Source organism: Protopterus annectens, chromosome 2.part0 (assembly GCF_019279795.1).
Source record: "Protopterus annectens isolate FY-2018-M chromosome 2.part0, PAN1.0, whole genome shotgun sequence".
NCBI lineage: Eukaryota > Metazoa > Chordata > Ceratodontiformes > Protopteridae > Protopterus > Protopterus annectens.
Genome location: NC_056728.1, coordinates 1,798,146,588 through 1,798,163,057, shown reverse-complemented (window position 1 = coordinate 1,798,163,057; position 16,470 = coordinate 1,798,146,588). Strand labels below are relative to the sequence as shown.

At 37.1% G+C, this 16,470-nt stretch overlaps 1 protein-coding gene across 1 annotated transcript in view; it reads left to right on the top strand.

The window, feature by feature from the left end:
- The window catches only part of CROCC (ciliary rootlet coiled-coil, rootletin), a 2,018,646-nt gene that overhangs the window by 1,547,011 nt on the left and 455,165 nt on the right, over positions 1–16,470 (top strand). Inside the window, exon 28 of the mRNA XM_044061829.1 lies at positions 3,775–3,895. Coding sequence (XP_043917764.1) covers positions 3,775–3,895 — 121 coding nt within the window. The remainder of the gene's footprint in view (positions 1–3,774; positions 3,896–16,470) is intronic.

Sequence of the window (16,470 nt, the reverse complement as noted above, 5' to 3'; positions counted from 1 at the left end):
AGAACAAAGGATGAGAGCATAGGGTCACAATACTCTAAGACACTATGCCTACAATTTTCTGCTGATGTGAAGGCAATACAAAATATTATTAAACAACATTGGTCCATTATAGCATTGAGTGGTGAGTGGGGACGTAGGTAGCAGACTTGGCTTAAGACCCAAGTTGTTTTTAAATCTGGGTGTATATTGAAGCAGATTTTGAATCAAAGGCCCCCAAGGTTTGAAAAAAAAAAACCTCATGTATTTGGCTTGTGTAAGTGTGGGGTATGCATGCAATGTAGGTTTATTAATCCAGGTACTTTTGTGTCTGTAGGAGATAAACCTTCAATATTGTCTTGAAAAGCGTGATACAGTTGTATTACCAAGGGAGTGGTATTTGTAACAACTTATTTATCCTGTCCTGCTTTTTATATAGGAAAAACTGACAAAGTTCTCAGACTCAAAGTAAGGATTTATCAGCATAATTTTGCCATTAAAAAGCAGAATAAATACAATAAAAGCAGAATAAATACAATGCCTTACCTAGACATGCAGAGATATGTCCTGATTTTAATGTTTTTTTTATACTAGAAAAGTTTAAATGTAACCCTAGAGGTGGGATTTGACTAATTTGTTACTGACGAGGGAGTTGTTTTGGCAAATGACTGAATGCTCTCTTACCACCAGGTGTTAATGTCACTATCTCTATAGCCTGTATGTTTGAATATTAAGTTGTTCCATTTACTTAACGCATCATGTGACTGTTCACTATATAAGAAAGTATGTCTTGCTGTAGTTATTGATTCTGAAGAAGTCAGTATTCTGACTAGACCGAAGCGCTCAATCTTGTTAATTAAAAGTTACTGTGTTGGACGTAAAAAAAAACTTGTGTTAATTAAAGGTTACTGTGTTGGACCAAATTTTCCTGGTCTTTTATTAATAAATAAATGTATGAATTCATTAATTAACTAATGATGTGGACTAATAGACTTGGGTATTTACAGAAGAATCAGCTGTTACCTAAGCTAAGACAATCCAGGAAATATTCACAGATGATATTACAATTAATTATGTGCAAAATGTACAATGTTAATGGTGAGAGTAGAATGCAGGAAATTTAAGGCAAAAAGGTTGTCCAGATGTATACCCAGTTGCAATATGATTTGCTGCAGATTCCTTAAATTTGACAGTATTGTATATTTTACGTTATGTTTTAAAAGTTACATGTATTTGATTAACCTGTGTCCCTAAAACATTTGCATTTATTCTCATCAGCTAGTAAGCATTTCATTTTTTCCCTAAAATATTGTTGGTAAGGTAGGTTATATTGTCTGGTATCTTGGTCCACTACAACAGTACAATTTTAGAGACTGTTGTTTCATTTATAGACTGTTACAGGATTGTCTAAGATGCTGTAGCACAACTAAGTTTCATTGAATATGCATTTGGTTTCTAACATGCAGTTTTTTTGTTTACTGGTGGGTAGTATCCCTCTTATATAGTTCAAGAAAGCAAGTGTGTTAGGAAAATTTCCTTTCCTTAGAATGATGCTGTGGTATTCCTTGGGATTAACCAAATGAATGAATCTTATATGAATCTATATATCTTGTTCTCTGTTTTTTGTAGTAAGTATGAAGTATGTGGTGATAATAAAGAAACTGTGGGGCACATGTATATTTTAGCCAAGATAGCAGCACATCCTTGACTGTAGACTGTAGTAAATTTGAAATTGGGTAAGTACAGCTATGGGCATTAAGTGCCCATAACTGCATGTTTAATGGGGAAATAAGAAATCTTCATTTGTCTGTTTTCAGTCAAGAACTGGACATATTTTCTTTCCTTGATGCAGTAATGTTAATGACAGCAAATGTGAAAGATTTCAACCATTTGGTGAATAGGTATTTTTACAGTTACTTTACAATTTACCACTGCTAAAAATATTCCATTTGGCTGTTCAAAAAGCCCTGTTCTTCAATCAGTAGGGTATAATGTACAAAATGTATGTATGTACCTCAAGATCTTGTGCAGTGCTCCAGTAGTAGGTATGGTCTACTGCCCCACACACATGCACATTGTTTACATTGTTTCAGTCTACGTTGCAGATATGTTTGCAGTGAGGAAGTGTGCATAAACAGACAGTTCTGAAGACCAAAGCTAGCCAATGCTTTCATGAGGATTGGAAACGTTCTTTAATTTAGGCCATATTTTTTTAACCCTCAGAAAGAAACAACAAACCAGAAAGTACAACACAAAAGCTTGGCTCTTCCAATTCGCTGCTGAAAAAACACTCAAAAGTGCAACAAGTCCATAAAACCAATACATTTAATAAAACGCTTTTGTTTTGTGGACTTACAAAACTTCTTCAGATACAAAGTTAAATGAATCATTCCTTGCTTAAAAACATGTAATGAAACAGCGATATGACCAAACCCACTTGGATCATGTGATCCCATTCATATATTTGAAACACATGCATTACCATTACATCACCCTCCCATCCCAAAAAATTTCATATAAACTAAAAAGCAATCACATATCCTAATACAATACAGTCACAATGAGAAGATCACATCACAAACAATATATTTAAAACAATTAATTTTTTTAAATAATTTTTATATCTATCTAGCCAATGATTTTAACTTTAAAATATGGGCAATGGATATATTATCATTTAAACTGGGTTTTTTATTTGAATTAAGTCTCATTTGCATGACCAACTCCCGTTTTTCCAATATTGTAGACCAAGGGCCACCCCGTGGGTTCATCCCCACCTTTTCCAACACCACAAACTTAAACCAATGATCCTTATTTTCCCTTATATGCCTATATAGGGCATTTGTTGTTCTTTCTTTATTTCATATGTATGCTCATATATTCTACTGCGGAGCTTTCCGACATAAAAACTTTCGCACAACTGACAAAGGGCTCCATAAACCACCCCTGTTGTATCACAGTTATATTTGCCCTGTATTGAAACCTCCACCCCATTAATGTGGGTACAGTAACAGTCAAGTATGTACTTAAACATATTGCACCTGCCACATTTGTACATTCTAGGGCGATTTAATATTAATTTGTTTCCCCCTCTCCAATAATGTCTTCAAATTACTACCCTTTCTATATACAATAATAGGTTTTTCACTCACCTTATTATATAATTCATTGTCATCACTAAGACTTCCCAATTCTTATTTAATATCCATTGTATTTTTTCACTCTCCAAATCATATGCTGTGATAAATGCCCTAGAATAATTCCTATTACCTTCCCGTCTTTGCATCACCATATTAGATGCATCGTAAAGCTCCCCTAAAATGGAACTAAAATGTCCTGCTTGTCTTTTTATAGATATCTCCTCAATAAGTTTGCCTATCATCTACATAGCATACTGTAATGGTTATGTGTTTTTCAAATATATGAATGGACTCACATGATCTAAGTGGGTTTGGTCATATGGCTGTTTCATGTGTATTTAAGGAAGGAATGATTCATTTAACTTTGTATCTGAAGTTTTGTAAGTCCACAGGACAAAAGTGCTTATATTATTAAATTTATTGGTTTTATGGACCTGTTGCACTTTTGAGTGGTTTTTCAGCAGCGAATTGGAGGAGCCAAGCTTTTGTGTGTACTTCCATATTTTTTAACATCTAAAAATGATCTTTACTTATGACAGATCCCTACGTAATTGATCGTGTATTTTCTTAATTATAGATCATTTTGACAAATAATCCTTTTAATCATCCTATATACTTATCATCTTTTCTTTTCGTTTTCAATAATGCTCAATTATAGGATGAATCACGTACTCAGGTGACCACCTTCACCCGTCAGCTTGCTGAAATGGAGGCAGATCGGGACAGCACAAATTCCCGCCTGCAGCAGTTGCAGAAATCTTTGGCTGAATGTGAGGAAGGTAAAGCTTGATTTTATTTATTTATTTATTTGTTTGTTTGTTTTGGAGGTTTAAATTTGTATGTACTGTTCACGAAGCAACAGCTGATGCATGTCAGACTGATGCTTATAACATCTGGAGCTGAAGCACTAAACTAAAACCACGGTATGCTGACCTATCTCAGACTCTTAAGAGTAAGCTCATCTTAAAATGTTTGCTTTTTTTTTTTTTTTTTTTTTTTGCTTCAAAGGTGTTTGGAGTCTAGGGCCATTTTGATCATTAACGCACTTAAAAAAAACTCCTCCATCAGAATTATGTCCTCCTCCTCTTTAACAATTTGCCTTTCAAATGTCCCCCCTCTGGACCTCCAGCTTTCTTCAGCTGACTAGACCTCCTTTCAATCTTGCCACTTGTGAAAGATCATTCTCTAAGTAAGGCCCTGATTGTTGCTCATTACCTGAAGACATCAAACAAACTGGATGTTTAACATTCAGACAGTCAGTTCCTTCCATCTAATGAAAGAAAACAAATGTAACTGTAACTGTGTAAGAGGCACGGTTTAACCCCATTTCTGACTCCATGAAGCTTCACTATTTAGTACATATTCTTCCTTCACCTATGACATATAATGTAAAGACTGTTAATGTCTATATATATATATATATATATATATATATATATATATATATATATATATATATTGTTTGCTATGTATATAAACAAAACAAAGAGGGAGACAGATGGGAAAGGTGAAGAAAGTTAAGGGGGGATAGGGGGATTTTCCTTGCTTCTGTGTATGTTCTGCATACTTTTTCTTTTCAAACTATACTAAGCATCTGACACCTTACTTACTTTGTATTCTGTGCAAATACGACATAAATATCCTGTTGCACATGCTTGAATATACTTAGAGGTATGATGCCTAATAAGTACATTTATGTTCATTAGATTTCACTATCTTGCCCAGGTTGTGGCTACAAAGGGTTGCTGTACTAGTTCACTTACCCAGTTAACAAATGTTAAGTAAAATAAATTAGTGCTGTGAAATGCATTAACTTACTTTGCTGCTATGGATATTTTACGGAGGTCAGAATTTTATGTAGTACATTGACTCCTACATGTTCATTGTTCTTTGGATTAGCCTAACCAGAATGTAATTAACTTGAATATCTCAGTGCGAGAGCTTCCCATCTGGCAAAGGCTGCTTCAGACAATTCTTCCATGACAGAAGATGTTAACTAGAGTATCATGTGTACTTTTTCACAGCTATGTTTTTTTGTTCTGCCACATATGGAATCAAAAGCAGAATTTGGAACTTACAAATGTATTCAAAAAAAGTAAATAAACCGGTCTTTCTTTTCTGCTTGGGTTTAGCCCACAGTCCTTTGTTCTGGAAAAAAAATACAAGCCCCTTAAAGCACGAGAACTGTGGCTTATAGGGGCAAAACCCTGAGGGAGTCTTTTGAAGAAAAAAAAAAGCACCACTTTGTGTTGTCTTCTTCAGAGAAGTAAAAGGAACATAAAAACATTGTTGGAGGCTCCAGCTATAGGAACAAATGGGTAGAGCCATGTTTCTCAGGAAAAACACTGTTCCCCTTTGATTTTTGATTCTTCTTCATAGTAGTTTTTTTTCTTTCATTTGTTGGTAGAGGCTGCTGAATATTATTAGGCTGTAACTTTTTATAAGGTGCAAGTATTGGTCCTGTCCCCACTGCTTTTAGCCAGGTAGCAGGAGATCTAAAAAAAAATCCACTTGACTGTTCACATGAACTAACTTCAGACACACTTTTTTGCTATAAGCACTAATTCTTTCTTTCAGCCATTAGCTTTCTGTCAAGTTATCCTTCAGCAGGAGACTGACCATTATTTGCTTTGAGATCAAAGATGGAGATAATGGCTTTGTCAGGAAACCTTCTGCCTTCCATTGAATTAAAGTCACCTTGCTTACTGACGATTATCTAAGTCATTGTCTAGATGCAAGACTATGAAACAAGATACAAGACCGGAGACAGACATCCTGTCTGTTCTGAATTTGTCACATCCTCCATTGATGAAGACCCTTGAGATTTGTACTGGATGAGGTAGAGATGAAAAAAATAGGAAGTACAGTATTAACATGCCCCTTTTCTTTTGCTTTAGTTCCATCAGGGGTTTTTGTGTGGCTGTCAGTTTTCTGTTTCTTCTGAGAATCCTCACTTTCAAAATATATTCTGAAGTATTTGTCCCTAAAGCCATTGCCCACCTGTGGCTAGACTGTAGTTAAAAAAAGAGTCTTGAGACAGTCCACAGACTGATAAATAAGACATGAGGCTGTAGACTTTAAAGATTTTGTCCAGGATCAGACCTTGGCCAGGTTGCTAGAATGTTTATATTGTCCTGAGTGCCAGTTTAGGTTGGCTCCTTCATGTTAATGAAGGAAATGCTTAAACAAACTTGACACATGCCAGGAATATGTCTTCCATTCTTCATAAAACAGATTAAAAATTATTGGCGTGCTGGGTTGCCCTTTCTGTTATAGAAGATGTCTGTAGTTTACCCTGAATCCATAGAATATCAGGATACAGCAGAAACCCATAAACACTTCAGTGATCTTTTTTTCAGGCAAAAAATCCAACAAGACCGAATATTGTTCTCAGATATATTTTCATCCATCAGTGGTGTCCGTGGGGCATGTAGGTTACCCTTTTTTCAGACAGATTAAAGAGATGGGACCAATTCTTGAGTAACTTTAAGTTTGTTAAACCAGAGCTAAATTGTATAGTTTATATCCTCTCTTCCCACCAGTGCTGCCATCCTTAGATTTTTATATAAACTAACTGATGTCTGAGGTAAAACTTTAGCTGTTGGGGTTGTACTGTAGGGTACATTTAGCTAAGTATCAGGTATTCACGCAGCACTTCAGAAGGTCTGTGTTAAATCCACCCAAACTCTACTGATGCTCAACATTTTGGCTCAGAAGTATAATAAATCTTGGTAGAGCTGAAAGAACAAATACACCAAAATTGGTCCGCTTTACCACCACCTGGAAGATGACAGAATATATTTGAATTCCTGCAGGGTCTGCATCCTCAGTATGGATGCTCTTTACCCACACCCATGAACTGTAATTATGCTTTCTGGATCAACTTAGAGAAAATGAAATGTTTATATTTCCCTTTTTTTTGAGTTGGTGCAACCTTAAAGGTGGTATATTGAGAGATCAAAGGTATGGGGACAGTCTCCCCACTGGAAGTAGAGCATAGTTCTTCTTGCACAAATGCTTTACCTAGCCACTAACTACTTTTGTTGGGACATATGGGGTTGTGGGACAAAATGGTTGGTATGCTTGATATCAGGAAATCAGTCATCAGTATAAAAGGTCGAGTCAACAAATGCAGTCTGTTCTTGAGTTTTGTCATTCTCAAAAAGCCCAACACCCCACAGCTAAAAGGTTTCTCTGCACAGATGGCACCAACACTCAGCAGTACCATCATAGCCAATAAGCTGCTCATCCAGCAACTCATTGTAAACATTTTTCTGTTTGTCAAGCAGTGTAGTCTAAAAAGTAATTCTCACCTCCATTAGAAAAAGAGGGCAATCGTCTCCCCTCTAATGAAAGGCAGAATTTTTAACAGTCTGCGAGACTACTACAAACTGTTCTAGGAAGAATTGGGCAATGGATAGTTTTCCTTCCATATAACAGGACACTTGAGTGTTTCATCCTAGAAACTTGGCCATAACCTAGACTTTCGGTAAGCTATTATCAAGGCTTACCTCCTCAGTAGAGAAGCTGCAGATCTTGCCTGTACAGGCATCATCCATCTTAAAAGATACAGTAGAAGCTCTATCCAGAAACTCAAGCGAAGGACTTCCAAGATGGCTGCATACTGACCAACAGCTAATTTCAGCTCTTCCAGTGTGAGAACAGAAACTAAACTGAGAGAAAAAAACAGTGAAGTTGTAAATTTAGACAAAATTCAGTTATAGACTTATACTGCCTGTAAACCAGCAAAGAAGAAATTTGGAAACTCCAAAAGCTAAAAGAAAACGGCCAGAAAAGATGAAGAGAAAACACTGAATAATCCTACAGCTGTAAAGCAGTTCAAACCTCAGCTTTGCCTCAAGAGATGGCTTTCAGTAATTTAGAGAAAAAAATAAATCAGACGTACACAGAAGTGATTAAAATAAATGAAACACTGAAGGAATATATCAACTCAAATAAAAAAAGGCTGGAAAATAGAAGAAGGTTTAACAAGCTATTCAGATGAATTGACAAAACTGCAAAAGCAGAGGTTGAAATGAAGAAAACGCTGGCTAAGTATGAGGCTACTCAAGAACTGTTAAAAACAGAGTTAGAAGAAAGAGTGGTTTTCTGCTGTCCCAGAGAAACTGGAAGGAACATACTGTATTAATTTTATGAACGCACAAATAAGCAACCAGACTGGTGTTCCACAGGAGGATTTGTTTATTGAAAGGGCACATTGAATGTATGCTCCAAACCTAGCCATGAAAAAGCAGTCAAGACCTGTATTAGTAAAGATACAGTCATTGCAGCAGATAGAGTTGATTCTGCCAAAACTGTTGCAGAATGTAAAAGTATTAAAAATTTGAGACAGTTAAGTGCTTATGGAAAAAAAATATTCACTCTACACCAAGCAGAAGAGAAGCAAATTTATTCCAGCAATAAGGAAATGCCGAGAGGTAGGTATGAGATTCAAGCTGCTGTATCCAGCTGTCTTCAGAGTATTTTTCTTGGAAGATCAAGTATTTTAATGCAAACATGCCAAACAGTGCATGCATATAATACAAAAGCTGAAACTACATATTTAACAACAACAACAAAAAAGCTGTTATACATCAAAGGTGGGAATGATAATCTGGCAAGAATATGATGCTTTCTGGACTTCCAAGATGGCTGCACATTTAGTAACCGCTTATGTCTGGCTTTCCCAGTATGAAAGCGGAAACTTAGCAGAGAAATCCAGTGGACCTAGATTTCTAGGTAAATTTCAATAACTGGCTAAGTAAATCCACTGTCTGGATGCCAGGAAAAAAAAGAAATATAAAAGACATGGAGTAAAATCAGCTGCAAAACAAAAAACACAGACTGGGAGAAATACTGCAGCAATTTACCAAAAAGCAGTGCAAGTTGCAGGCATGACTTCCAGTAACCTAGAGGAAAATATAAAGCAGCTGCACGCAGATCTGGTTAAAATAAATGAAACACTGATGGAGTATATCAACACAAATAATAAAAAGCTGGAAAATGGAGGAAGCTTTAAACAGGTATTCGGATAAGGTCACAGAACTGCAAAACCTAGAGGTTGAAATGAGGAAAAGTCTGGCTGAATATGAGACTGCACAAGAAGACGTTTCAAAAAATAATAGAACTGGAGGACAGAGCATGTAGGGAAAACCTGAGATTTTTGCTGTGCCAGAGATGCTGGAAGGAAGAGACTGAGTTAATTTTTTAAAAGCACAAATAAGCAACTGGACTGGTATTCCACAACAGGAATTGTTAATTGGAAGGGCACATCATGTGTTTGCTCTAAATCTGGTTACAGGAAAAACAACCTAGACATTTAATAGTAAAGATGCAGTTTTATCGGCAGGAGTTGATTCTGATAAAACTGTGGCAGAAGGACAAAGTACTAAAAGGGGAAGACAGCAGAATGACTACTCATTGTACACCAGGCAAAAGAGGGCAAATATATTCCATTTGTGATGGCCTCTCTTCCCCGGGCCAGTAATCGGGGAGCCTCAGTCTGCACCACTGACATCAGTGAGGAGACGGTCACTAAAAACAGGAATGAATTTAGACAGTATTTTCAGATGCAGCTGTCAAGCATAATTTCCCCCAAGAGCATGCAGGGGACATGCTCCAGACCTAGGACTGGACTCTCTGTCTCTCCAGATCCCAAACAAGACTCACTTTGGAGCACTGTGTCCCAGTTCCAAGTAGCTGACACACCCACACCTGAGTATTTGATTTTCATACACACACACTCCTGGGAAGGGCTGGTACAGATTTACTAGCTGTACCTCTTCTGCCCAGACTGTAAGAGAACCACTCTCCCACCAGTCAGCTACTCTCAAGTTCTTACAAGGGTATCTAATGTAAATGTTAGAGTGTAACCAAAGCAGCAAGGCTTTTCAGAGTAGCTGCAGGGTCACTAAAATAAGCACAAGTACTTTCAAAATACTAAAAATATTCTCTAAAAGACCAGCCACAATGAAAGGTATAAAAATATTTAATAATTAATAAAATAGAAAACATGAGACTACTAAATATCTAAGTACAATAAACACCAGAGTTTCAATCACAGTTGAAATAAAAATAACACAGTTGGACAGATTCAAACAGATGCAGAAAAATAATACTTAACTAATCTCACTGTATTTCCTGACTGTCTAGAGAATAATTGTTCTCTAGCTAACTTAATTAATACAGCAAGGCAAGATTAGATGCTGAAATGTTTACTTCTGCAAGGCAAGGTGTGATGAGCATCAAAACATACACTGAACTGAACAAACAGACATAGATCTTTTATATCAGGTTCCAAAGAAAAAAAAAAGAAAACAAAAACTGCTGTGAGAGTTCTATCCTGTCAGTGCTGGTTATAGAGTGAGATCATATTTGATCACCAGACTCTGGTACCATACACACACACAAGCTTTCCTAAGGTCTATTGCAGTATCGGAAAGCTATAGAACAATTTTGTTGCTGTCCTACTTTGGATACAAGAGAAGAGTCTTCGTGGGTTCTGTTCAAGCTGCTTTATTATATACAAACACATCACAATAGAAGCTTACTGACTTTAACCTAAGTAACTTATATACAGACTAGCTCCTGCAATCATACATGCTCACTGTGTGGCTGCACTCAAAAAATGGCACTGGAAATAGCAAGTGCCCTGTATTATTATGTGCACGTTCAGTCCTTGATATGCTTCTTAAAGATAGAGGACATACACATCTACATCCTCCCTCTTTGAGAAATAGATCATGCAATGTTATGAATGTATTTGGCATGCAGATAATACAAGTAGTACTTTGTCATGCAATTATACAAGACTAGGTACATATATACAGTTACGTCCATGTTGCTGTGTATTTTACACTGGGCCTGGAAATTCAACCATGTCATGTGACATAAAACTGGGAATTCGATTTAGCAACTGGAGCTGTCTCTACAGAATGTTCAACCTTGGAGTATTTGGAACATCTTCAGGAATAGAAGTAGAGGTTGAAGCACACTCTGGGATGGGAACAATGTTTGGTTCACTCTGAGATCTAGAGTCTGTATCACAGGAATAATGCTGCAATGATGATTCTGGTACAGGAAGAAGGTGTCTGAGATTTCTCCTGTACTCCACACCCTCAGATTCTACAAGGTAGGATCTCAGCTCGGCACATATACCTGTAACTTGACCAATCCAGTCAAAACCTTTTGCCGTTTGTATCCCCACTGTCTCTCCTTCCCTCAATGGACAAAGAAATCTGCTCTATTTATCATAACTGGACTTCTGGATAGAACTCTTCTTGAATAATTGACCCTTGATGGTTCTGTTGTTTTTAGCTTTAGGCCTCAATAAACTGGAACTAATTGGAAATTTCATTCTGGTTTGCCTGGATAGAACTCTTTGAACAGATGAGCCAAGTATATCATCATGGGGTATGTTTCTGAGATTAAGTAAATTTAAAAAGACATCAGTATTGTCATGATTTGACCTTTCAAATAATTGCTTTGCACTCTGCACTGCACGTTCAGCTAGCCCATTTGACTGTGGATATTCAGGTCTGCTACTAACATGTACAAAGGCCCATTCTCTTGCAAATTTTGAAATAACTGACTAGTAAGTTGAGTACCATTGTCAGAAACAACTTTGTGTTGACTACCATGGACTGAGAAATGTCGTTTCAGCTTAGTAATAACAGTAGTGGATGTCAAGTTAGGTAGTAAGTCAATCTCAAACCAATTCAAGTAAGAGTCTACTGATACTAAGTAGTGTTGATTGTTCCACTCAAAGATATCAGTGGCTGCTGTTGACCAAGGTAGTTCAGGAGCATGACTTAGCTGAAGTGGTTCTTTTTGCAAATGCAATTTAGTACTATTGCATACTGAACAAAAAAAACTACTTTATCAATGTCTTTCACTAGTTAAGGCCAAAATACTAATTCTCTCATTCTTCTCTTAGTGGATCCGGAACCTGTGTGACCATGATGCACAATCATGATATATTCTTGTTGTAAGGAAGCAGGAACAACAATTTTAGGACCTTTGGAAATAATGCCGACTTCCATCAACATTTCATCTCTGTAAGGAAAATTTGGTTGCACTTCAGGTGGTACACTAGATTGCTTTAACAGCCATCCAACATTAATGTAGTGATTAAACTTCTGCAAAATTGGATCAGTCTTTGTGCGATCTCTCAGCACATCAAGTCAAGTGGTTGAGACATTACATATTGCCATCACGTCAAAGTCAAAATTCTCTGCATCAAGCTGTTCCATTGTATTTCTGGGCGATCTGGATAAGGTATCAGACAGATAAAGTAGTTTGCCTTTCGTATAGACCATTTTGAAGTTGTACTTTTGCAATTTGAACACCATACTTTGTAATCTTGCTGGAGATGAATGTATAGGTTTCTTTGAAATAGTAACTAGAGGTTGGTGACCAGTTTCAGGCTGAATAGCACGACCATAGATATAATCATGAAACTTGGAACATGCAAATACTATTGCCAAAAATTCTTTCCCAATTTGAGCATATTGCATCTCAGTTCGGGTAAGTGTTCTAGATGCATAGGCTACTAGTCTGCCCCCTTGAAGAATAACTGCACCAAGACCATATTTTGAAGCATCACAGGAAAGAGTAACTGGTTTATTTACATCATAGTATCTTAATGTAGGTGGTGTTGCAATTTTCTGCTTAAGGTCTTCAGATGCCTTCTGATGATGTTCTAACCATGACCATGTAACATTTTTTGCATGTCATCTCTCTTAAAGGTGCTGTCCAACTCACTGAAGTCTGGTATAAACGTACCTAAATAGTTGACCATGCCTAGGAAAAGCTGTAGAGCTTGAATATTATCTGCTGCTGACATCTCAAAAATAGCTGCTTGCTTGGTCAGGTCTGGTCTCAAGCCAGTACTGATAAATAAATGACCTGCATATGTAACTTCTGGTAGTCTGAATTTGCACTTCAGAGGATTGAGCTTCAAGATTACTTCACATGCTCTGTCCAGAACTCTGCTTAGGTTTCTGTCATGCTATGCTTCACCATTGCCTCCAATCAATAAATCATCTACTGTTATGGCATAAGGATAACCCAAACAAATTTGCTCCATTGCACTCTGGAAAACTTCACTTGCAGAATTTATTCCAAATGGCATCCTTAGGAATCTGTATCTGCCAAACAGGGTACAAAATGTGGTTAGGAATGAGGATTTGTGATCAAGCATCACTTATCCAAATGAACTTTTGGCATCAAAGACAGAAAAAACAGTGGCATTCGTTATTAGGGCTGTGAACTCTTCAGCTGTGAGCATTGGACAATGCGGTCTCTTCAATGCTTTGTTCAGATCTCTTGGATCAGTACATAGTCTGATGTCATCTTTGCCTTTTTTGTGAGCTGCTACCATAGATGACACCCATTCAGTTGGTTCTGTAACTGGATAAATTACACCTTGCTGCACCATTTTATCCAACTGAGCTTTGACTTTATCTTGCATAGCTATTGGAATCTTTCTTGCTGGTCTAACTACTGCAGTGATCTCTGGGTCTAAATTCATGGAGTACACAACTGGAAGTTTGCCCAACTTGTCATCGAAAACATCAGTATACTCTGAGGAAATGGCTTCAGAAAAATTGGAACTAGGATATGCACTTATATGATGAACTTCTTTAGTAAAAGAAGGCAGATTCATTCTCAAACTGTCTTTGAGACCCCATAATGACTGTACTGGTTTTCGGACTACATAGAATAACAAGCTGTAACAGTTCTTAGCCAAATAACATGAAAGCATCACTGAGCCTTTGGTTTGAATTTCTTCACCTACATAAGCAACACATTTTGCACTACTGGCCACATGGAGTTGCTCAGTAATTCTCACTTCAGTAAATGTGTCCACTGATATAACATTACACTTTGAACCAGTGTCTACTTTAAGCTCTGTGGATTTACCATTGTACCGGACTGTACAAAACACTTCATTCTTTACCAATAAATTCACTTCAACTCTCTCAGCAATTACTGGTACACCATCTACATAAAAAGTTGACTGCTGCAGCTCTACTTGATCAACTTGCTTTTTCATGTGACCTTTCTTTACAACTGTGTGGGGTTTACTTGATTTGCAAAACTTTTGAAAGTGGTTACATTTTTTACACTTCTGACATTGCTGACCAAATGCTAAGCATTTCTCTCTTCTAGACTCATGACTGGCACCACAATTGTGACAGTTAACAATAAATCTGAACTTGGATTTTGCTAATTCACGTTTGTACTGCACTGAGCATTTTGCTGATTCACCCTTGTACTGTACAGAGCACGCTCCTTTAACTGAATTTGTCTTATAGCTTGCTGGAAAACTAAGTGCTTTCCCTGGTGAGCCAGCAGGGCTGTGATTGCCATGTGCTTAGGCCTGCTTCTGTTTGCCACATGTTCCATGCTATCTACATTTGCTCTGGAGCCTGCTGAAACCATGCTCTTGTCACTTGCAAGCATACTTGTGTGTTTTTCTATAACTTGATGGATTTGACAAATCTCAATGGCTTTACTCAATATTAAATCACTGTCAAAGGAAAATCTTTCTTACAGCAGCACTATTAATTCCACACATGACCCTGTCCTTTATTAAATCATCTTTTAAGTCATCAAATTGACACATTTTTAGCTTTGTTTCTCAGGCCAGCTATATAAGCTGCATAAGTTTCCCCTGGTTTCTGATCTCTCGTGTAGAACAAATGCCTCTCTAATGTAATGTTTGTCTGGGGGTTACACATTTCTCTGAACTTGTACTTCAAACACTCTGAGTCTTCCCTTGATTCAACTGTACAACAATATGATAATTTTCACCTTCTCCCTCATATACTGCTCATGCATACTCAAATGAACACTCTCTTTCAGTGGCCCTGGCGCATGCAAAATAAATGCCCTGGTGCATGCATCTTTATCTGGATAAGTTGCTTGCATAAAGATATCATACTCTTGCTCAAATATTCTCCAATTCTCTGCAGTATTCTGATCAAATACAAGTGGTAAGGGCTATCAAAATCCATCTACCATATTAATACATACCACTGAAGGGTTTTGCAAATAAGCAGGAACACATACATATACCATATGCCAGAAATTTATGCCAGTATCTGTGACTTCGCCCACTAGCACAACAAGCCTCTGTATAACTGAACTTTGCAAAATAAGTCCCTCGGGCACTGTAATACTTCGCGAGAAATCATCTCTTATCAGTGTAAGAAACATTTCAAATAACTGCAAGATGTGAACAAACTGGACAGAAGAAGCTCAGAGTCAGTAACATTTCAAAGTGATTGCATTTTGCGAATAAACTGTACACAGAACACTGAAATTTCCTCAAAATGGCAGCACCTTGCTAGGCAATTCTTTATAGTGCAAGAAATACTCTGTAATGGTGGCACTTTGCGAATAGACACACCCAGCACAAGAAACATTTTGAAATGGCTATACTTTGACTGTACTTCACGAAATAGTTGCACTTTATACACAAATAACTCTTCAGAATACATGCACAGCAATAAGCACACACTGTAAGCACTTTTACATACTTTGAGATACTTCGAATAACTCTAGGTATGCTCTTCATACAATATGAAGTCGTAGTTAAGCCAAAACACAGCACTTTGCCAAAAAACAGGCAGTTGCCTTGCTTTATTTACACTTAATGTGCCCTTTTTGCCCTTATTATATTTGTTTTGCTCATTTAATCTTTTTTCATGCCCATTGCATTTTTCTTGTGTTCGTTTTACTCTAAACATGCCCTTTTTGCCTCAAACACACTTGTTTTGCTTTAAACAAACTCGTTTTGCTTTTCTGATAGCCATTTTATCAAATATCTTAATTTTAAACATTTTGCTTAGTTAATAAAACTTTTGTTCTTCCCGCTTGTTTAATACTGCGGTTTGTGCCCTTGTAATACTCCATTTTATCTTTTTTATAAAATAAGCAGTTTGTGTGAATTCTCATTACCTTTGATTCTTTGCTGGCTCTTTTTCGTGCTTGTTTCTCTTAGTTTACCTTCACTGTTATCTCTGCACCTCATGGCTCCGAATATTATTCTCTGCAATCCCAGTTCTGACACCATGTCGCTGTCCTACTTTGGACACAATAGAAGAGTCTTTGTTGGTTCTGATCAAGCAGCTTTATTATATACAAACACATCACAATAGAAGCTTGCTGACCTTAGCTTAAGTAACTTGTATACAAACTAACTACTGCAGTCATACATGCTCACTCTCTGGCTGCACTCTCAAAATGGCACACTGGAAATAGTACATACCTGGTATTTATATTTGCATGTTCAGTCCTTGATATGCTTCTTAAAGATACAGCACATACACTCTGATCTACGGATTTC